The 24,551-nt window shown below is 46.4% G+C and overlaps 1 protein-coding gene across 2 annotated transcripts in view; it reads right to left on the reverse strand.

Annotated features, from left to right (window-relative positions):
- PPP1R21 (protein phosphatase 1 regulatory subunit 21) overlaps positions 1-24,551 on the reverse strand; it is a 1,307,116-nt gene that overhangs the window by 446,128 nt on the left and 836,437 nt on the right. For both annotated transcript variants that reach the window (XM_069608410.1, XM_069608409.1), the window contains one exon: positions 1,973-2,008. In XM_069608410.1, coding sequence (XP_069464511.1) covers positions 1,973-2,008 — 36 coding nt within the window. The remainder of the gene's footprint in view (positions 1-1,972; positions 2,009-24,551) is intronic.

Below are 24,551 nucleotides of genomic sequence, written 5' to 3' on the forward strand. Positions count from 1 at the left end.
GAAAAGCCGAGCTGCCCTGGAGGGGAGAAGTCTCCATACCGGGGCCAGGAAACAAGTCAGCAGGCTTGTGAACGTGGGCCAAAGAGGACTTGGAAGGCTCATTGGGCCCTGGCCCCATTACCAATGCTGACGTCACCAGGGCAATTGTAGAGATGTACATTTTAGAAATGAATTTCGAGTGGAGAACGTTGTGGGAAACGGTACCAGTTCCTTGTCAAGGGTTGATTCCTCTGACTTATTGTCACTTCTGGAGCGGGAGTGACTATCTCTCTTCATGGAGGAAGATGAAGCGCGTTGTGGAAAATTCACTAGGGAAGCAAAGTGGATTCATTCTTCTTCCGGTTTTTGCTGAGTTCTTCATAAAAATGGGACTCCTCTAGTTTCGTTTCTGTGGCACAGTACTTCTTGGTAGAAGGCTCTGATGCTGGGGACTTCAAAGGGATCTGCTTCCTGCCCTTAAGGAGGGAGGTGAAAAGTTTAGCCTTGGAGTGCATATATGGCAGAACCGTAGTGCTCCAGGTTATATAACGGCCCCTAGGCACTAAAGGCACATATTATGGGGGTCGAACATGGACATTTACCTCCCAGCATCCCTGTAGGGCTTACAGACTGAGGTGTTTGGAGTATTATACATGACGCAGTAGCAGTTAGCAACAAACCTAGCAGCGTTCAAAAAGCAGCGTGCCGAGCATGCGCGGTGAAAAAGAAATGAGGCACAGTCAGCTTCATATATTCTAGCAGGAGGTCACATGCTGAGCCATGAGCGCCAATGACACTGAGCTGAGTCGACGCAGTTTGCCCCCAGGTGGCTGAAAATATTTCTGAAGCCAGACTGATGCTGGGGAAAGAATGTATAAGACAAGGAATGTATAAGACAAGGAATCGGTGGGAGTATAGAATCCATTAAAAGATGCATACTGAAGAAACACGCCATTTAAATAGGCGGTTCAGAAAAACAGACTTCAAAATGTCCAGCTATGAGGAAGAGTTGTGCTTTTTTTCTATTTTGTGACTAGGCATTTTATTCTATTGTTTGAAAAAAGAAGGATAGGTGTAAGACCAATAGCATATTAACTTTATTAACACTGAAATACATAAGAGCTAAGTGTTTCTTCATATAAATAATGCCCAGTCTCCATCCCCTCTCATCGCTGAGGTTACAGGTCAGAAGTGTAACAATATAAAAGTGTTAAAAATAATGACGTTCAAAAATGTAAATGTGAAACTAAGTGTTTCGGTGACTACTTCAGGTTCCAAAATGTTCAAGTTGAGTCCCCGGCCTTCCACCCTCCTATTGATTTTTTCCCCTCACATTTTTTCTTTATTGCATCCTTATCTCATGCTAATTTATGCCCCTTTTCCCCAACCTGCCGTGCGAACCTTGAACCATTTTTCAGTAAGAATGCCTAGGATTTGAGGGGAGACACATATCTTAACATGCAGTCTTGCTTATTTTTCTTTAGTTTGGGGGTTTTCCTTTAAATTGGAGTATCCCACCAATATCCTCTTGCACCCTACTTTTCTTTTTGTTTCCTTTAGTAATAGCCTAATTTCCAAACTTTGATGTTTCATGGTATTTTTTCAAAATAAACCTCTATCTGTCAAACTATTTCTGATGTTAGGACAAGGCACAGCCATTGAGACAACACTACAGTAAACAACACACATTTCTAAACCTGTAAGAAGCATTTTCCAGGTGCCGACAGGATACCATCAATTGCATGCAAGAGGAGTGCACATCATACTAAAATCGATGGAGTTCTAGACAATTGGGGATATCCTTTTAAGTGTTGACTGAAGGCAAACGAAGCGGATGTGCCACATGCAATGCACTTGCTTATACATTTTTAAACAATGCATTTCTCTGAATATGGTTTGAGGCAAACCAAATAAGAAAACTGAAGGTTATGGCTAACTAATTTGTACACCCACCCTCTACCCCCCCACACACACACAGCTAGTCATACTGTACCTCTTGATTTTCAGTGCTCACAGTCAACATTCCGATCTAAAACAAAAAGCAAAAGTAAATAAGACTTGTAAGAGTATAATTTTCTTTATTACCTTTTTTTTTATAATGCAAATACACAGAATCCACTTTTGTCTCAAAGCTACACACATTTGTTTGCCTTTATTACCCTCCGTTAAAATAAAGTGAGAAAAGACAGGCAAACCTATAAAAATAACAACTGGTTACTGCAAAACTACTGTTCGAAGCTTGATAAAAAAAATACAGTACCACTAACAGAAGGCAAGATAAATCACACCAAGTAAATTACAGAATAATGGAAAATCAAGCCTTCACCATTAAATCGATATAATTCACCAAGAGGGCAGCACAATATCTTTATTTCATTTTCTACTTTAAATTACATTTTTGTTTCTTTTAACTGGCTGGGCGAGAAGTGCCCAAGTTACTTGTTAACCACCTGCCCATTTCAATTAATTTCATTGTTAGCTGTTATGTCTTACCTATCCTGGTTCATTAGCTGTTTCCTAAGTATATGTGAGCCTGTGCCTGGAATGCTTGTATTATAGTGTTCCATCTAGAATGTTTTGGTGCGAGTGCCAAGGTTCTCCCTGTTCAGTTGGAAAATGAGCTGAACAGAGGGTGGACCGGTGGATGCTTCCCTCCCTTATGTACTTACCCTTCCTGTAATTTATTACCTGTGACTTATGTACCACGAACCCACTAAATACTCTTAACCCAACCTGGTCTCCTGGCTCATCATTGCAACCCCTCAACTTGCGTTGTAACATCAGCCAATTAAAAAAGCAGCAGCATACCTGGGCACCACAGACGTCTTTAGGGTTTGTTTCACTTCTCTTAAACAGGTCCTTTTAAGCTTCCACCCCATCTTCACCTTTAAAAGGTAGGGAATTGGCATATCTGTCTGCACTAAGCCCTTGCTAAGGGCAGGAAAGGCTGTTTGATAGAACACTGTTCCTGTTACTTACTCATAAGTACTTATTCCAAGCTTCTGCCAAATAATGATAGTTAAGCTCTCTGCCTAACTCATGACAGACCATTTAGCGTCACAATTGCCATTTTCTCCCAATACTCTTCCTCTCATAACCAGCAGAAAACTCACTTCGCAACAAGCAGCCACTTAACAAGTTTGGACAACAGAAGACTTGAAAACTCCACATCGATATTTTTGGTGTGATTGAGACTTGCTCCTCTAAGATTAGCTCCTCCACCCTTTCTTCCCAAGGGTTACAACATCCAACTCAAAAACAGAGTCAACCAGATTGGCAGAGGAGTAGAAGTCACTTAAGAACCACCTGCCCATTTGCTCAAAGAAAATGATTACCTTACCCCAGCTCGGAAGCTGTTCATTCCATATGTGAATTCACGTTTTAATGCGATTTTCTCCCGATTTACAGATCACCTCACCACAACATTTCTTTTCTCCAGAACCTATAAGATGTAACGACTTATATGATTCCCAGCTCTGCCTAATTAGTTCTACATGGAGATCTGGATTTCTGTCTGGCGTGCACCTACAGCTGGGCCACTAATTCTTTACTGTTCAATCTTAACACATTTGGAGTAAATATGATGACATATGGCAAACTCATACGGCTGGCAAAACCTTTGATAGCATATTCTCTCTTGAGACAGTCGATGCTATTGTACACCCTACCCTATCAGGTGGAGCAAGCACTTTGGGATCATTTATTATCCTTTGTTCTGCTCCCACCAAACATCATTCTAAGGAATTAGTTCCTTATTAGGAAGTGATATTTTGCCAGGGGCTCCGATTGAGCCTGTACCATTTAGATGTTTCCAACCTAGATAGAGAGGCTGAGTCTAGGATTGACAACTTCCAGCAAGCAAAATCACCTGGTCTTAGATCTCATCTTGCCAAGGAACTATGTAGGGGTGAATCACAAGAGGACTTTGAAGAAATAAGGGCTCCAGGCAGCAGTGATGAAGAAACAGTAATTTATTTCATTACAGCGACAGCAGCCTATGAGAGCCGAGTGCCAACATGGCTCTCTCCCTGCAGTCTCTACTGTCTCTCCTCCACATTCTTAGAATAACATTCTTAGAACTTAATGAGCTCATAGTGCAGCTCAATATTTAACTAGGATCTGGTAATACATTTTTATGAACTTGTTTTAACTTACACTTACATCATAACACATCTCATCCCTTATGTGCATACAGCTGTTTACTCCACATAATAATCTTTAAACCAGCCGGGTTTGTTCTTGACTCTATTTGAATGTGTCATATTCACCATTGTCATGTTTATCATGTGCATTGTCCTTCATGCATTCTGGACAATTCACAATTCTGGACATTGACCAACACTCCCCCCTTCTAAAATTACTACATTGTTTCTTACCGCAGATATTTTCTTGGGACCAATGTATTTGCTTTCTACACATTTGGGAGTGAATCTAGGGTTCTTTATGAGAATACAATCTCCCACTTTCCAGGTATTACTTTTGACACTCTTGTCCTCATCAAATCTTTCTTTGTACACATCCTGTGCTTCTTTGATGAGTCATAATTCTCTCGCGATCAATGTTGGAACTCTTGGCTAAGTCCATCCACCCTGGACATAGTTTTGTTCCAGGTTGTCTCCCTTTCAATGACATGAACGGAGATACATTTGTAACTGAGTGTGGTGTGGTACAGTAGTTCCATATCATTTATCTTACTACACCAAACTATCTTAGATTAGAAGCCATGGCCAATTGCAAACCACCCTTTATGAACCTATTGGCTCTCTCAACGAGGCCGTTGGCCCTTGGATGATATAAAGCAGTTCTAGTGTGTTTGATGCAAAATTTCTTCAAGAAAGTTAACATCCTTTCAGAACAGAATTGTACTCCGTTATCAGTGATTAATTCTGTCGGGAAACCCTCCCTATAAAACACTTCCTCGAAGAATAACACCATCTCTGCAGTGGTTGCCTCACGCAAAGCCTTCCATTCAATCCATTTGGAATGGTAGTCTACTAACACAACAATGAATTTATACCCACTGTCAAGGTTTTGTAATAGTCCCATCAAATCAACTGCAACTTTTTGCCATGGTTCACTCGGTACTTTGACAGGATTTATTGGTACTTCTCCAACCATCTTGGTCTTGTCACTCTTACCACACTCTCTACAACCCCTAAAACACTTCTCTGCATCGCTGTCAATCCCGGGCCACCAGAAATATTGCCGCAAATATCTCTTTGTTCCTCCCATGCCCAGGTGACCTTGATGTGCTATATTCACTAAATGAGATCTGACTCCACTGGGGGGTATTATCCTATTTCCTTTTCTAAGTTTACATCCGTCCTCAGACATACTTAACTTGTCCTTCACACCAAAATATCTGTCAAACTCTTTTCCCACAATATTCTTGTGAGGCCATCCTTCTCTGGTCCAAATCATAGCTTGATTCAATATTAAATCCTCCTCATCAGCTCTTATCCACATCTCTTTATCAATGGCATCATGTTCAATTTCTGCAATGCTCACATCTTGAAATTCAGGTGCTCCCTCCAATTCACCATCACACACAGGCAATCTGGATTAACAATCTGGTACCACATTCTCCCTCCCGGGAATGTAACACACCTTGAAATTATAACCCAAGAGTTCTACCATCCACCTCGAAACTCTTGGAGACCCTTTGGCCCACTCAGAACCGTTCATCAATTGAACCAAAGGCTTGTGATCTGATCTGACAATAAAAGGTCGACCCCATAGAAAGAACTTGAAGTGCGTGACTGCCCAAAATACTGCTAGTGCCTCTCTTTCAATGACAGAGTAATTTTTTTCGGCTCCTCTAAGTGGCCTGGATGCAAATGCAATTGTGTATTCAGTTTTACCTGAGTCAAACCGAGTCAAAACTGCTCCTAAACCAAGGGTACTAGCATCAACTGAAAGCAACGTTTTCCTGCCAAACATGAATCCACTTAAGGATGGGGCCTTGACTATACAATCTTTGATTTGCAAGAATGCTTCCTGACACTCTTTGGACCATGTGTACTTCACGTTCTTTTTTCTCCCTCAATGGAGATGAGATGGATGCAAAGCCATTCACAAATTTATGGTAATATTCCGCTAGTCCCATGAAAGAACGTAGGTTGTCCTTGTCTTGGGGCTGAGGAGTATTACTAATGCTTTCTATGAGTGACTTTTTGGGAGAAATACCTTCTTTCGAAACTTTGTGTCCCAGATACTCCACTTCCTCAACACTTATTTTACATTTGCTTCTTTGGACCGTTAACCCAGCCTCTTTCAGTCTGCATAGTACTGCCCCAAGTACTCTGTCATGCTCATGCTCATTACTTGCAAAAATCAGAATGTCATCTTGAAACACCTTAACATTTTCCAACCCTTTTAACACTTCCTCCATCACCTTTTGGAACACAGATGCGGCCGAGGCCAACCCAAATGGCATGCGATTGTATTTATAAGTGCCTTCAGGTGTGATAAAGGCAGTGAGATGTTGCGATTCTCGGGAAAGGGGAACTTGGTGATAGGCAGCAGAGAGATCAATGACAGAGAACAATTTGGGTTCGCCAAGAGTGGAGAGTGTCTCGGAAATGTTGGGTAGGGGATGTCTCTCCACCAGAATATTGTGATTAAGACTGCGCAAATCTACTCACACTCTTAATTTACCATTATTTTTGGCCACTAAAACAATGGGGGACAACCACTCTGTGGCCTCAACAGGTTCAATGACACCCTTATCTACTAAGTTATTGAGTTCACTGCGTAGTTTCACTCTCATGTTTAACGGCACATGTCTCACTTTATGAACAATAGGCTGAGATTCTTTCTTTAGTCTAATATGGTGTTCGAAGTTCTTGAGTCTGCCCAGACCTTTGGTGAAGACCTTTGGGAACTCGCTTGACCACATATCATCAATCTCGGCAATGGTGACAGGCTCAGTGGCGCTAGCTTGCACCCTGACTCTCAACTTCCTTTGTTCCTCCCAACCTAAAAGGGAGGCTCCCTTTCTTGCAACCAAAATGTCAGCTATGCATTCTCCACCTCTGTATTGCACACTTGCAGTAAACTGTCCCAGCATCTCAATAGGGGATTCCGCATAGCCGCAGGGCCGAATTCTTGGTGGATCCAGCATTGATTCATCTTTTTTTAGAACATCTTTAAATGTCTCTTTAGAAATGATGGTCCATGGGGAACATGTGTCAACTTTCATGAGTATTTCTTGACCATCAATTACAAAAACATCTGTTGGACCTTTGCTGTCTCCTCCTCCAATGGTCGAAATCTCGAAGACATGTCTGGGGTTGTCTTGCGAGGAGTACACCTCCTGTATGTTGTAAGCTGAGTGAGCACCTTCTTCTTGGTTGTCTCTGGTTTCTAAGAGATTTATTGATGACCTCTTGCATACATTAGCGAAATGTCCTTTGGTCCTACACTTGAAACATTCAGCATTCCTTGCTGGGCACGAAGGGTAATTCGGACCATGCTTGACACTGCCACATCTGGTACACTTCGCACACCATGTTCCTTTCCTGCTTGTATTGACATAAAGTCTCTTCCTGTGATCAACTGCGCACACAGCTTGGGTACTCTGTCAGACTTCAGTTCTTTGACATATTGTGAGGTTTGTTCTATGCTTCTGGCTAGGTCCACTGCTTCATCCAACTTCATGTCTTTTGCCAACAATTTCTCCTGTATCCTAATATTATTTTTGCACCTCACTAACTGATCTCTAATTAACGAGTCAGATAGATGTTCGAATTCACAGGAGTGGCTTAATGTTCTTAATGAGGCTATGTACGATTCCACGGATTCTGAGGACTCCTGCGTACGCTGAAAGAACTTGTGCCTCTCGAATGTATCATTTTTCTTAGGCTCAAAATGATCCTTGAGTTGTTTAATCGCAAGGGCATATTCATCTGTGTCCTCCGCTTCACCAGCTTGTGCACTGCCTAACCCATCAAACACTGCACGGCCTTCCACACCAAGATTGTGAAGTAATAATGCCTTTTTGCGAGTTGAGCTGAATCTCTCTCCTCCCATTGCCACCAGGTAGTTTTCAAACATGTCTTTCCACCTGTCCCACCTAACTTGGGGGCGTCCAGGTTCATTCAAAAATGACATTGGCAGAGGTATTGAAGCTGCCATGTCTTAAGCGGAAAAAAGGTGGTAAAGAGTGCGCTTGCTGGATGCAACCAATAGACTCTGGATCAGTTCAAGTATGCCCAGTGGATGCACAGACTGAGCAGTGACAGTGCTGTGCTATGCAGACAAAGGGATCAGTCTTGTATGAGTACAATCCCTTGTGTATGATGTCACAATCCTCCTTACATCAGTCTGAATTGGAACATGATGGCTGCTCATCCACAGAATGGATACATGTCATAATGGCTGGCTCCTGAAACTTGCCAGAACTGCATGGGCAGGTTGCTCAGCAACGATAATGTCAATTCTAGGGATCCTTGAAAGTAAACACTGTTGCTTTGAGACAGAGTCAATACAGTAATGGGGAAGGCAAGATTACCCCCCAGGGGACGCGCCTGCTGACCTGTTGTTCCGCTCCTCCTGACCTTCCTGCAGCGTCCGCCGTCGCACGGGAATGTGGAATAATACAGGCCGCGCTATGACGAGACTTCAAAGGAGTAGGGAGACACTGCTGAGAGCCATCCTCGTCGCCAATGAGGAAATAAGGGCTCCAGGCAGCAGTGATGAAGAAACAGTAATTTATTTCATTACAGCGACAGCGGCCTATGAGAGCCGAGTGCCAACATGGCTCTCTCCCTGCAGTTTCTACTGTCTCTCCTCCACATTCTTAGAATAACATTCTTAGAACTTAATGAGCTCATAGTGCAGCTCAATGTTTAACTAGGATCTGGTAATACATTTTTATGAACTTGTTTTAACTTACACTTACATCATAACAGACTTCTCATAGCTTTTATACCAATAAAATAAAGAGATTAAACAGGTCATCAGAGAGCAGAAACAAAGATGGAGGACAATGATGTTCTTGTTCTTTGTCAAGAGCTTAAAGACAGCAAACTAAGTATCCAATATTATCTTTGCAGCAAGAAAATCACAGTCCTCATGTATTCATACAGCACATAATGAAGAGTGTTCTTGATACTCTGGCTCCAGTACAACCACTCAAACTCACTTTGACACACCTTTTCTGACCTAAGTCCCAAAGATCCAAAGCCATGCCCATAGCCATACACCTACACCTGATCCACTGCATCAATGGATGACAGAGTGTTTAAAGCCCTGTCTTGCTCTACCCTGGGTTTGGTACTGAAGGAGTGTCGACCCTTTGGTGCAACAAAACACCACTTCTCAGCCAAGATTACTAAAACAGGTGGTTCTGGTGTTGAGGCCTGACGGCATGTCCTGCTGGCTACTGTGGGTGTGAGATAGAAGGTTTGTGAATGATGAGTGCCTGTCAGCTCAGAGAATGTTGGAATGCCCTGTGGGTGCTTTGAATTAGTGTTCTATATCAGTTGGTTGCTGTGCTTAGTCAGTGAGGTGGCCGATGGATGTCCCTTGTCCTAAATGTACTTTAAAGGCTTGATTAGAGTCCAGCTACATGTACTTAGAAATGTAAAATCTTATTAAATGCATTCTGCCGCCTCCTTCCTAAGTTTCATGTAACCAGACCTCTTCTTAACCATAACAATTGCCATTAGAGAACATCTGAGAAAAGCTCTCTGCCTACCCCATGTCTACTGGCAGAGTACCTAACCGTACAAAACCAGATGTTGTATTAAGGTTATTAAAAAATTACTCTAAACCCTAAACACCACACTAATTAGAGGCCTATTTCACAATTGCTTTTCCCTTGAAAGATTACGGAGTCCATCATTTAAAAACAGCTTCATGATCTAGTACAATAGCAGAATTTTTTTGATATAGTCTAAGAAGCATTTTGCCGTGGTGATATCTGGAATCTGCGCTGACACCTGCAGTTCATAGATCAGGAGGATGATGACTGGTGAGAGCTGGCAGTGTCATCCGACAGTTCATCAGCCTTGAACACTGTCGACCACACCAACTTCCTAGGGAGGATCCATAAACTGGGCATTCATCACCATACCCCGAGGTAGAACCAATTTTATTTACTGGATTGATCAGGCATAGATCCCAATCAGTAGCCCTACTACCTTGAGAGTCTAGCTCTTGCCCTGGGTCTTGCAGGGATCCTCAGACCTTCATACCATCCCTACTGTTCTTTAATTTATACCACATCCCAGTGGCCAAATAAATCTGATGTTCTGCAACACCTTCTATTTACATTCAGAAGATATCCAGGCCCTAAGTGATTGTGAAGGGGGGACTGGGCTAAAATATCTCCAACTTAAAAACAGACATACAGAACATTTTAGAATGGATACAAACAGCAGCAATGTAATTCTTTAAAGACAGAGGTTACATACCCAAGTTCCTAGTTAACAAGACTAGCATTTTTTGTCTTGCACCAAACATTTGTTATTTGCTCTTCCAAGTTTCTCAAAGTATGTACAGCCTTTTTCCAAGACAGAGAAGACCCTGTGCTCTTATCAGTCCTAGCTCATGTAACAATCTTGAAAGGGCAACAGCATTCATAAAATTGTATGTATAGAGGGGGCAGAGGGACTTGTCCAATATAGGATCAGACAGGGTATTTAAATCACTATCGAGCAATATGGCACACTTCAAAAACGCTCAAAACCACGGGAAAAGCACAATGAGGAAAGTGTCATTAAAATAATCTCAAGGTGGGCAACAACCATCGCACACAATCAAGTTATAGAGAATTTACAAAAAACGAATTGGTGCTCACCAGTAATCCACACTATGCACCATGTGGAAATCAGATCAGTCCTTGGAACAAGGGGATGAGATTTGATTGTCAGTAGAAGTATTTTGTGGGGACTGGACACGTGGATAGTCAGTTTGACACACAAACAGAAGGGAGATTTGATCAAGGTGCTGCTTCGTTAAATTGATTTTATTTATGTGCACTGAATTACTTTTTTGAAGATTTGGCAATCAGAATTATTGCTATGATTAGCAAATTGATTAACAAGAAATGAATTGTTATGGCAAGCAAATGTATTTACTATAAACACAGTCATTGTACTTCTTGGCTGCTCCCAGTTGCAAGGAGAAGTTCCCCCTGATCTATTGATGGCATTTAATTAAGGGAATAAATCGAGTAGAGGGAAGAGAGACCCAAATAACCAGCCCTTCGCCAGCAGGTATCACTGTTTGGAAACTTTTAAGACATCGCACATTTAAATATAGTCCCCTTATCGGGAAGAATAACCATCCCACTCGTCTCTCCCTTGTTGAAGCTAAATTTTGCCAAAGGGAAACCTCTAAAGCATAGTCCGAATTCATCTTTGGGACAGAGATGGATTTCTTTGCACAAACCAATCAAGGGTGCCAGGTCTTGCAATTGCTTTAGCGTAGCCTCTTTCATTGTTGATTCAAGTCCCTAAGCATTCAGGGTGATTATCTGAAAATGTGTCATTTCTGTGTAATCAGGGACCTTATGTTAATTTTTCCATCTGCCTATTGCAGGATTTCTTCTCCACCCACTGACATTCCCAAACCTCATCGACCACAATGATAATATCCAACCTTTTAACGCCCCAAAACCACCCTGACTCTCTCTCTCTCTCCTACCCCTTGGCGAGAGTCAATTGGTGAACATAACTCTAAGGCCATTCCTATCGGCACCAGGGAAGTCAGCACTTTGTGTAACAAATTTGTAAATGTGAACACAGCAACCAAGGTACCAAGAAAAACAGGCATATGATGTAACACATTTGTAAAATGAACACAGTGACCAATGGTCCATGTTCTATATTTGTAAAGGTCTTGCATGTAAAGGGACAATATCAGGTTCTCTCGTTAATGACACAGACAGAACACTATTACACTTGCTTAAAATATTTTTCAAAATTTAAACTGAAATCTAATTTTACTACTTCCTTTCAGGTAATTGTATCGCCTCCCCCAGAAGGCCTTGGGATTTCCCTCCTCCCATTCTTTTCCTCCCAACCTTAGACTAGTCTGTAGACTGACATTTTGTAGCTGTGCTGATCTCTCATTCAGTGTAGGGTCTGATGTACATTCCTGTTTGTATGGGTGCAGATGTCCTGCCTCGTCTGCAGTTATAATAGACCAGCGTCGCCCCTCACACATGAAATTCAAAGAGAATGGGAAGCCCCATCAATATTTTATTTCTTTTGAGCGCAGCCAGGTTGTTCCTTCAAGTCCTGAAATAGTTTGATCTGAACTTTTTGGGAAAAATCGCTGATTGATGTGCGGATTCCATAATATGTTCTTCACGCGCACAGAGGCAAGTCCTATTAGATGCGGCCGCACATCGTTGTGTGGTGTAGCTTGACCGTTTGATGGCTGTTAGGGAGAATTCTCTGTTTAGGCTGAATTTCCTAACCTAGGGAGTCCCCCAGCAGCTTTGCTGGATTTTTGGGGTTTATTTTTTTCTCCTGCCAAGAGTGAGACTCTTTTACCCTCACTCTTGGACATGATTTGAGTGTATTCCTTTGACTCTAGATGTGTTCAATGGGCTATGGGGTCTTTTACTCCATAGGGCTTCATGTGTTTTTGTGATGTGTGTTACACAGCACCCTCAGTGCAGTAACACAGGGGTGTCATAGTGACCCCCAGTATAGACTCCATACCCTGGGACTGACTACTGTCTCCCAGGGCATGTAAAGTCACCATTGACTTTACTAGTCTTGAATTCTGAACAGAACCAGTACAAAACATCATATTGTGGACGTACTGGCTGGGGCAATTCAATTGAGTTTTGGCTGGTGGCAGTGGATACTACTTTTTATATTCAACCGCGAATATTTCTCTATGGGATTTTCCCATTGTTTGAGGCTACTATCTTTAATTATTTAATTACGATAGCCTCGAACATACCGCCGGTTTATTTATTTATTATTAATTCTCCGGTTGGTATGTTTTACCAAAACTCGGTTCTAAAATGGCGTTTGTGTTCTCTTCTGTGACTCCAACCCAAGTCGAGCCCTTTGTTCCACTTTTTGGCGGGCTTCTCCACAGAAGCCCTCCAAAGTGGTGCCGCTCTGTCTGGGGTACTTAGGAGGGGTGGAGGGGGATTTAGGCACCCTGGACTTAGTTGGCCCAAGTGGTGAGCCAGCCGGCTCATCACTTAGCATGTTTAAGTGACAGCTAGGCTGAGTGAATGGGGGTTTTCTGCATAAAAGCAGGGCTTTGGGGACTGGAACTTCAGAAGTCGCCACATGACCTAAGAATCCGACGAGGGAGAAGCTGAGCCGACCTACCACGACACCACCGGTGGAGCCCTGCTGGACCACTTTTCCCAACGACAGAGGAGATCTCCCGCCGGAGAGTCTTCTTCCTTTGACTGGTGGGGATAATCAGTTTCACCGTCTTTTCGCCTTCCCGACGCATCTCGTGGCCGCCTTGCCTGTGCCAAAGCACCCCGGCAACTGGAATACCACGTTTTACCACGACCGCGAAGTAAAGGGTAATTACCTTTAACCGGAAAACTCTGCGGCTGGTTTCTTCCCTGGCAGTGCAACGACCTTCATCTTTCCTCCAAGTCGAGATCTTATCTTCCTCTGGACGACGCCGAGACTTGCACCCGCTGCCAGGAACAACTGCCACCGCTGGAGGATCCTTCCCACTTAAGGTACCGTGTTCCGCCTGGCTTCCCTTGCCACCGACTGTACGGGGTAGATTTAGCCCCCGGCTTTCGAACCTGGGTTAGCATGGGACACCCTGGCTAAACTTTTCTGAGCCTCTCTAAACTCTTTCCGAACTCTCTGCAAGACTTTCAAAGCCTAGTGTAACTGTGATCTTGGGCGCATTTGTGCTCTGCTCTCTCTAAGAGTGGGCCCAGCCTATGGACTTTGGCTCACAAGTGACTTTTGCTCTTCTGCCTTGCTAAAAGTGTTTCTAAATCTTAGAGTGGTGTATCTTCACATATTCTGTCTTTTTCCCTCCCTTCTTCATGAACCTATTGGAGTGCCATCTATAGTTAAGCACTCACCTCTGTCTGGAAATAAGTGGTGTTAACTAAGACTTGTCTGATAAGGAATAAGGGTTGTATATATTATAATAGTAACTGTGTTTAGAGTGTTTTACAATAAGAGTGCTGGAGTGTTTCAAACAGTGTGTTTTTAAATAAATAATTATATACTTTGATACCAAAGCTCTGGTCAGTGTTTACTTGTGCTATTGTGTCTGAGGGCCTATTGTGTATACTTTGCATACTGCCTAACTCTTCTTGAGGGAAGTCTGACTGCTCAGCCACAGCTACCAGGTAAATCTGGGTGGTACAGACTGCTACCAAGTGGGTTTACTGCTAACACCTGTAGTCCTAAATCTTTTGCAGTGTTCCCAAAGGGAACTGCACAGGTTTCTGCCTAACAATGGCACACAATCTAGGGTCCCTTTCTCTGAGATATCGAGCGCCTGTGTTGATTGTGGTGTTAGGCAGAATCCTGTGCAGTTCCCTTAGGGAGCACTACACAAGATTAGGACTACAGGTGAGAGCAATAAATCCCCTTTGGTATCAGTCTGTACCACAAAGATTTAGTTGTTAGCTGTGGCTGAGCAGTCAGACTTATCTCAAGAGGGAGATCAGCAATATTCAGGGTTTACGCAATAAGCCCACTAGACTATTGAACAAGGAAACACTGACCAAAGCTTTGTATTTAAAAAGTATATATATATTTATTTTATACACTCCTAATAAAACACATGTATCACAGTCATCAAGCAAGTTAAATTAAGTCAAAAGAAAAATATACACACTCCCAAGTTAAATTGTAGACCAAGTGAACCAGAGTGAAAACTGAGCAAAACGGCACAGTGACAACTACACACAAGGGATCCTCTAACAATTCCTCACAAGGGAGGGAAAGCACAAGTTATATAGAAACAGTTCCTTACACACCCTAGTAACACTTCCCATCATTTTGTGAACCAGCTTAAGCAAGGCAGTGCATCAGTATAAGCAATACTTAAATGAAAATTGAGCAAAAGGGCATTTCACAAGGTTTAAAAATGGGAAGGAAAGGGTAGTTAAAAGAAATAGGTGCACCAACACAGTTCTCAGTGAAAATTAATCTAAAGAAGGCAGATCTAACAAATGTGACCAGAGTCAGTAGGCCTGTGCCAGAGTCAGTGGTACAGGGCAAGGGCCCAGGAGCAAAAATGTTCTTGCAGTCAAGTCTTTGGTTAATGAAGTGGAAAAGGTGGATGCAGAAGTTGAAAAGACAATGTTAAGAGAGAGGGGCGGCCAACCCAACAGGTAGGTAAAGGATTTAAAACACACTTAGTGCTACCGCGAAGAAAGGGCGGCCTGGCGGAACAATGTACCTTTAAATGAAGAAGTGGCTCCTGCGGTGGCGGTTGATCCTGGTAGTTCCTGCAGTTCGGGCGATCCAGCAGAGGAAGAGAGGCTCTCGTTGTGGAGGAAGGTTCGAGTTACTGCACTACCCAGGGATGAAACCAGGCGCGGTGCTGCCCGACGAATAAAAGGTACGCTCCTTTAAATCGCGGTCCGGGTGGACTGGTGCCTGGCTATCCAGCCTCCGAGTACAGGGTATGGGAGATTCGACCAAGGCAGGTCCGGGAAGGCGATTGGCAAACTGGTTGGCCCCACCAGCTCAAGGGAAGAAGGCTGTTGCAGGTGAAGATCTTAACTAGTCGTGTGGAGAAAAGTGGTGAGACGCTGCAGCAGGGCTTCACCGATGGTTCAGTTGTTGCAGATGTCTTTGGCTTCTCTCCTCTTCAGCTTCTTAGTTCCAGTGGCGACGTCTTGCTCTTCCAGTCCTCAGGACCTTGCTTTTATGCAAAAAAATCCCCATTCATACAGCCTCGCTGTCACTCACACAGTGGAGTGGTCATCTTGGCGGGAGACCCTCCAGCCTATCAGGATAGAGTGCGACATGGGTTGCTCTGGCAACCCTGTCCAGGGGTCCTACTCCCCGTCCCACACAATGGACCCACCCCAGACTCAGTGGCGCCGAAAGGAGGGCTTCTCGGCAGAAGCCTGCCAAAAGGACGAACAAAGGATCCCCGACCTGGGTTAGGAGTTCAGAGGAAGACACGAGAAAGAAGTTAAATTAAGTTCTGGCAATAAAAACCTACCGGAGTAAAGTTAATATTAAAATGCACCGGCGGTATGTTAGAGGCTATCAGAAAAAGTGGTAGCCTCGAACAATGGGAAAATCCCATAGGTAAATATTTGCGGTCGAATATTTATGGTAGTAACCACTGCCACCAGCCAGAAACTTTTGAGAGAGGGACTGTACGGTACCCTCTCAAAAATGAACATAGGGGAAAAACTATTAACCCCTTCCAGTACCTCCTTAGTAAGATGGGTTGTACTGGATTAGTTCATAGGATTTGACAATGGGGACTTTACATGCCCTGGGAGACCGTAGTCAGTCCCAGGATATGGAGTCTATGTTTGGGGGTCGCTACGACACCCCTGTGTCACTGCACTGAAGGTGCTGTTTAACATATGTGAATAAAGATGGTTCCTATGGGGTTGAGAAAGATCCCATAGGCATTAAACTCAAAAATAGCCTAGAACACACATAGCAAAAATGCTTAAGAGTGGGAAAAAAGAGTCTCGCTCTTAGCAGGTAAAAATAAACAAACACTTCAAATCCAGCAAAGCTGCTGGGGGACTCTATAGGTAACGGAAATTAGCCATAGAATGAGAATTCTCCCTAACATGCGGTTTAGCTGCTGTAGTAGCGCGCTGACTGTGCGCAACATGGTGAGTGTAGCTGAGCCGAATGGACCCCTCAAACCGCACTGAGCAAGAGTGAGTCTGACCTGCTTGCAGTCTGTCCGTCTCAAGTGGTAAGCAGGAGCTGAGCTCTGTGATGCTTTTCCCACCTTATGCGTTCAAAGCAGCAACCAGACTCCCAGGTCCGTTTACTTTCTCTGGGTCCTAATACTGTATCACTGTTGATTTCAATAACCCAACTCCCACGCCGTGCAAATCCCTTGGGCAAAGGAAACCAGCGCAGTGACAGTAGGGAAGCAGCAGGAGTCCTACAACTGAAGGAGCGGGGGTGAAAGGTCAGCTAACTCTGATCTTGTCCATTGGAACTGAGGCCTAACAAGCAAGTTGGAACAGCTCAGCCCTGCAGGGTGTAGACCGTAGGAAGATCATTTTTAAGGGGACTTATATCTATACTTCTCTACCTACAGTGAAAGACATACTGTTGAAGGTAGGCAGAAAAATCCGCTTCCTGAATGTTGTTGGAGATTACTGACCCTTTGAGGGACCACAGCAATTTATTTTTAAACTTAGCTGGTTCAGGTGGTAATCGACGTAGGGAAGCCCTTTATCAGGACCAACCCCGGTGTGTGGAGGGGAGTGGGGATAGAAGTCGTACTGAGTCAGTGGGGCATGTCCTTCACAGCCACTGATAATCCATTATAATCATATCTAATAATGCCAAAATGCAGGGCAGATTCCGTTTGCCTGCCTGTGACTCAAGAGAAATGTTCAGCAACCATCGCAAAAACCAATCATGGAAGCCAACCTGCTGATATATAGAATATGTCTCTCCCTCAAGATGAGGTCAATCAGTGCTCTGTAGTTCAATAGTCCATAGTTCCAAAACATGCAACTGTTGAGTTAAGGCCTGTGGGATCAGATTTTCTAAAGAGCCATTGGGATGGCAGGAAAGTCAGTGTTAACGCCCAGCATAAAGTAGAGAGCCAATGTGTATACAAGCAATCCAGACTGAACTTTCCCCAAAAGAACAAGGAGGAAAGGAACCAGAAGCCAAAGCCAAAAGGAACCAAGACCAATAGCTTTGATACGTCTTTATTTCCTAGGGCGCCTGGCATTAGTGAACAGCTTTGTCGTCTCCCAGATCAAACAGCAGGACACAATTACCGAGTTGAGGCAGAAATTAACATTCAAACTTTATTAAGTCAAGATAAGGGACTAAACTTCACCCCAGCTAACCAAAAAGATGACTTTGTAATTGTAGAAGCAGTGTAGGTGAGCAACAGGTTCGGGGTACTAACTAGCAAAGATCAGGATACTCTAAGTGCAAACAGCAATGAAAGGAGGGCACCTATTACAGCATTTATTACAGAAAGCCCCCTTGAAGAGGGGAAGAAACATAGTACACCTGGTGGTGCGATACCTATTCAAAGCCAAAGGTTAGGGGTTGGAACGTGATGGAAAGGCTCAAGAGGGTTGTTCAAATTGACTGTGTATTGATTTACAGCTGCTAAACCTTTATTCTGCAATGGTAGCATTGAGCCAGAAGGCAGATCTCATTTAGTTCAAGGTTAATTGTGTAGCAACATACAAAAGAAAAAGGACGATTGTGTGGATGGTTCTAACTCCCCAAAGAGCTAGTACATCAAAACCCTCACACCAACACTGAGCAAATTCAAATATCTAGGGTGAATAATGGAAATGATTGTTAGGCAACGTTCTCTCCATAGTTTTTCTGGACCTGCCATCTTTTTGATTTATTTTTTAACGTGTTGTGATTTTTTTATATTTATTTTTTATTGAATCATTTTCATTTAAAACATAAACAAACAAACCTACAGTTCTACTACAAAAAGAAAATAGCCCACCCACAGTTCTAATGCCTCCCCCACTCTTAGGTCCATGCATGGCATTAATCTTACATATACATTATCAACAGATATCGAGAATATGCAACCGCTGAGGACAGAATTGCAAATTAAAGTCTGATTGTAGAAATTCCAACACCTCTGCCCAGTCAATGGAAAACTGTGCCTGTTCGCCCTGGATTGCATATGTAGTCCACTTCAATGCCACATAATTCGATATCCTATAAAAACATTCAGTCACTGTTGGCGGATCAACGGATTTCCACTTTTGCGCAATTCCGAATAAAGCGGCTAGATGTAACACCACAAATGCAGTACGCTTTGATTTTGAATTTCCTCGCATAGCAGAGTTAAAAATCAACAATAACCCGGTTTCGGGAAAATAATAATCTCTGCTTCCTCCATAGAGGGGGAAATACTCCCTGAGCTTAAGGAGGAGTTATAAAGAAATGTTAACCTTGGAGCCAGAATACCACTAAATGTCTTATAAAATAGAGCAGAGAACCCGTTGGGTCAAAGGACTTATTGAGAGGAAGTGAGTTAATAAGGAACAAGTTACTTACCTGTAACTGTTGTTCTCCCCAGCATGGGTCTGGCATGGATTCACAAGCTCATGAATATTCCCTGTCGTCAGGCTGGGAATCCTCGGTACAGAAAAAAATCAGTATCAGTTTCGTTTCTGATCTGTCTTTCCTAGTAGTAACCAATCACTGATCTCTGGGTCATACTGCCCCCAGCCAATGACTGACCTCTCCCTAAGCCCCGCCTCCGGCAGCCATCCTCAGATTTGTTAGCACGTAAAGTGGCAGTATCACCAAGTGAAGAGCCGCAGAGGGGAAGGCGGGAGGGTTCGCATGTGAATCCATGCCAGGCCCATGCTGGAGAACAACAGTTACAGGTAAGTAACTTGTTCCTTCTCCAGCATGGGGTCTGGCATGGATTCACATGCTCATGAATATAAGATTACACAGCAGTACACAAATGCACAACCACGGCAGGTGGCAAAAAGGCTCAGCATAAAGCAATACATAAACTCAGGCGAACAGGTTGCTGAGCACTGCTTGGCCGACCCGAGACTCCTCCATGGATTCCCGTTCGACGCAGTAGAATTTCGTGAAGGTGCACGTCGACCTCCACGTAGCAGCCCTGCAGATGTCCAGCAGGGGCACACCAGACAAGAACACCGTGGTAGCAGCGATCGCTCTGGTCGAATGGGCTCTGACGGCCGGGCAGCGGTCGGTTTGCCAACCGGTGACAGTGCATGATACAGCCGGAGAGCCATCTGGAAATGGAAGCCTTTGAGAGAGCCTTCCCTTGATTCACAGGCCCAAAGTTCACAAAAAGCTGTGACGTCTTCCGAAAACTCTTCGTGCGGTCCATGTAGAACTTCAGCGCTCTAGCTACATCCAGCGAGTGCAAAGTCCTCTCGGCCGGCGACGAAGGCAACAGGAAGAAAACTGGTAACACCAAGGGCTTGTTGAGGTGGAAGTCCGACGGCACCTTGGCATGAAGCAGGGATGCGTCCTGAGCACCACCCTTGTGTCGTGAAAAGTATGGAGGCTTGCAAGATAACGCCTGAATCTCTCCCACGCGCCACGCGGAGGTGATGGCCTCAAGAAAAGCTGTTTTCCACGATAGGAACTTCAATGGTGCCGTATGCATAGGCTCAAAAGGAGCCCCCATGAGCCTAGTCAGCACCACGTTGAGCACCCACGCCAGGGCTGGGGCCTTCACCGGCGGGGACGAGCGGAATAGTCCCTTCATAAATTCCTTCACCAGGCGATGAGACCACAAGGACACCCGTCCTGTTGGCCTGGTGTATCTGGAGATGGCAGCCAGATGTTTCTTGATGGAGGCGTGAGCTAGTCCAGCCTTGGCCAACGACAGTAGGTACGGCAGTACTTGAGGGGCCGTAATCCATAGAGGGTTAATCTTCTGTGCCCGGCACCAGACAGAGAACCTCTTCCATTTGTGTCCGTAACACTTGAGAGTTGAGGACGCCCTGGCCTTTGCAAGAACCTCTCTGCAGTCGGCTGGTGTATCGTATCCCCCAAACTCTAGTGCTGCAGAAGCCAGGCCTGCAAGTTCAGCGACTTCGGGTCGTGATGAAGAATGGCGCCTCCCTCTCTGGAGAGAAGATCCGCGTCCACGGGCAGTCTGACTGGTGGGGATGCCGATAAGTCCAGAAGGTCCGGGAACCAGATCTGTCTCGGCCACACCGGTGCAACGAGGATCATCCTGCACCGGGACCTCTTGAGCTGGTTGACGAGCCGGAGTAGCAGTGGCAACGGTGGGAAAGCATAGAGGAACAGATTGTTCCAGGGGAACGAGAAAGCATCGCCCATGCTCCTCGGTTGGGGAAACCTGCTGGCGAACCGCTGGCACTTGGAGTTTGTCGCCGTCACGAAGAGATCGACCTGGGGTCTGCCCCACAGAGTCGATCCACTTGATCCTGGCGTAGCTCCCACTCGTGGCACGAGCGCAGTTCCCTGCTGAGTGAGTCGGCGATGGTGTTCTTTATCCCGGTCAGATGAAAGGGTACCAGAAACATCCCCTGGTCGACGGCCCAGTGCCACAGATCCTGGGCTTCCTTGGACAGGGCTGGGGATCTGGTTCCACCCTGCTTCCTGATGTAGAACATCGTGGTGCTGTTGTCAGTAAAGATCCTCACCACCTTGCCCTTGAGGGACGGAAGAAAAGACCTGAGGGCCCAAAACACTGCGCGGAGCTCCAGAATGTTGATATGAAGCGGTTTTTCCTCCGGGAGCCAAAGGCCTCTCGCGTGGAGATCTCTGGTATGCGCTCCCCACCCTTCCAGGGAGGCATCCGTCGTCACCGTTACCTGGTGAGCTGGGGTCTGAAAGTCTGCGCTCGCCGTCAGATGAGTGCGGGTGCCCCACCACCGGTTCGCTCGTCGGAAGGTCTCGTTGAGCGGTATCCTGTCCTCGAAGCTGCCCCTCGCCTGGATCCAGCGTGCGTTGAGGAACTCTTGCAGTGGACGCATTTGAAATCTGCACAGGCATACCAGATAGATGCAGGAGGACATCATCCCGAGAAGGGATTTAATGGATCTTACCCTGGCTACGTCCGTGGCTAGCAGGCGTTGCACCTTGGCCAGGATGGCTTTCGTCCTTTCGTCGGACGGCGAGGCCAGCCGTGCCACTGTGTCGAGCTTGGCTCCCAGAAATGGGGTGACCTGCGAAGGGACCAGGTGGGATTTGGGGAAGTTGATGGAGAACCCCAGGTCCGTGAGTAGCTGGACAGTCCTCGCTGTGTGTTCTACGGCGAGATCCCTTGTCCTTGCTCGGATGAGCCAGTCGTCCAGGTAGGGATAGACGTGGATCCCTTGCATGCATAGCCACACCGACACCGGTGCTAGGCACTTGGTGAATACCCTGGGTGCTGACTTTAATCCGAACGGGAGGGCCTTGAACTGGTAGTGCCGTCCTTGGACCACGAACCTGAGGAACTTCCGGTGTCCTTTTAGAATGGGGATGTGGAAGTAGGCATCCTCCAAGTCCAACGACGACAGGAAATAGTCCTCCTCCAGTTGTTCCAGCACGTGCTGGAGGGTGACCATCCGGAACTTCTGAGCCTTGATGTACTTGTTCAGTCGCCGCAGGTCCAGGATGGGACGCCAACCGCCTGTCTTCTTCTTTACGAGAAAGTATCTTGAGTAGACCCCGGAGCCCCGAAGTCTCTTTGGGACGAGCTTGATGACACCTTTCTTGAGCATCGCCCTTACCTCCAGCAGCAGCTGGGGTACGTTGTTTTCCTTCCCGGCCACGGGTGGCACGCGAGGGCACTTGTTTAGAAACTCGAGGGCGTGCCCCTGGGCCAGGGTTTCCAGCACCCAACGGTAGGTGGAGATGGACTCCCACACGTTGACTAACTTCACCAGCCGGCCTCCCACAGGGGTGCTTCGGTGGGGACCCGACGCCACGGTCGGTTCAGTCCTGTTTCGAGGCCGCCTTGCCGCCTTGACCTCCCTGGCGATGACGGCGGGAACCTCCAGACTTGCCCCGTCCTCTATAGGCCTCCTGTGACGAGGAACGGGCCGCTTGACGGTAGTTAGAGGAGCCGCTGCCGGAACCTTTGGAGGCCCCTTGCTTGCCTCCGGTGTTCCGAAAGGACGGCCGTCGTTGCTGGAGAACTCCCAGGGCCCGGGCTGTCTCCGTGTCCGTTTTGATGGCTTGCAGGGACTCATCGACTGTCTTCCCAAACAGGTTGTTGCCGTCGAAGGGCATGTCCAACACTTTGGCTTGTACGTCCTGGTGGAAATCCGTCGCCTTAAGCCATCCGCGCCGTCTGAGGCAAACACTGTTGCCCAACTGGCGGAAACCGGCGTCAGCAATGTCCGTCGCCACCGTTATGGCGTGGTCCGACGCCACCTCGCCTTCTTGCAAGATTTCCAGGGCTTCTGTCCTCTTGTCGTCCGGCAGGAAGTCCAACAAGGGAGCAATTTTAAGCCAAAGTTCCCTGTCGTAACGGGCAACGATAGCCAGGGCGTTGGCCGCCTTAATCGTCGTCGCTGCCGACGTGATGACTCGTCGTTCCATCGCGTCAAGCTTCTTTCCCTCGCCATACAGTGGTGAAGTCAATGTCGATGCCGATGCCCCCCCGCCTTCTTCCTGGCCGCCGCCGAGACGACTAAATCCGGGGTCGGCTGTGCTCTAAGGCATAGAGGGGCAGCGTCGGGGACCCGGTACTACTTTTCGTATTGGTCCCTTTTTGCCGGCGTCGTGGACTGGTTCTTGAGGAGGGAGAGCCCCTCGACCCAGATGTCATCCAGTAGAGGTACTGCAAGGACCGTCTTCCTCTTGGTCTCTCGATGTTGCTAGAGGAACCCCTCCCTTTCTTCGGGGCAGAGCTGGAAAAGCTTGGATGCCCTGGAGATCATCGCATGGAAGGATCCAATCTCATCGGGCAGGGAAGCCCGGGGAGGGGGGGCGACAGGAGGTCGACCACGCCATCGCCGCCCGATGAGTGACGGTTGGTCTGGGGTCCCGTCGGCGCTTCCGTCCTCCCCCTCGTCGTGTTGCCTCTCGACGGGCTGGTCCTCCTCCATGCCCACGTCGTGGCTCTCAGGGACAAGTTCCTCCTCGGAGGTTGTGTCTGAATCCACGACGGCCACTGCCCCCCCTCTTTCTCCGCTGGGGGCTTCGTGGGGGTTCTTTCGATGGGCTTGAAAGATGCCTCCCTCCGAGGTGGCAGGGAGACTCTGGGCCCTGAGGCCGCTACCACAGGTGTAACCTCTGCAGGCTGTGCCAGGGTTGCCGCGACCTCCTCCATAGAGGCTTTGGCTGGGTGAATCAAGGCCTTAGTCACCGACTGCGTGCTTGTGGCCTTCACCTTGGGGGAGGGCTCCCCGCCTCGCTCCCCATCAGCCGAAATCTTCGAGATCGACCGGGGCCTCTCCAGAAGCTTGACCAGGTTCTCAGATTTCCTCTTACCCGAGCCAGAGCGTTGGCTCGTGGTCGATGGCGCCGGGGAGGATGTGCCCTGCCTGGCAGCCGAGGAGCCTGACCGTTTGGCGCTCCCGGTGCCCGCGGACTCGCAGTGCTTAGCCTTCTGTTTGGCCCCCGTCGCCGGGGCGCCCTCACAGGACTTAGAAGACCGCTCGGATTTCTTCTTTTTCTTCTCACCTGACGGGCTCTTTCCCCCCAGCCAGTTGGCGAGACGAAGATGGCGGTCCCTCATGGTCCGCTCCGACATGTTCCCGCAAAACGCACAGTCCTCCTCCATGTGCATTTTGTCCTCGTGAAGACAGTAGAGGCACAAGGAATGCTCGTCTTCCTTGAACACGTTCTGCAGCTGGTATCCAGGGCAGGCCCTGAACAGCTTCCCGGGCGTTGAGCTCCCTTTCTCCTGGGCTATGTCCGGGGTAGGCCTCAGAAAACTTCTGGAATCCTCCAAAAGCGTTGTTCGACGTAATCTTCACCCTTGAGGGG

The sequence above is a fragment of the Ambystoma mexicanum genome, chromosome 4q (genome assembly GCF_040938575.1).
Source record: "Ambystoma mexicanum isolate Mex_15411 chromosome 4q, UKY_AmexF1_1, whole genome shotgun sequence".
In the NCBI taxonomy this organism is placed as follows: Eukaryota; Metazoa; Chordata; class Amphibia; order Caudata; family Ambystomatidae; genus Ambystoma; species Ambystoma mexicanum.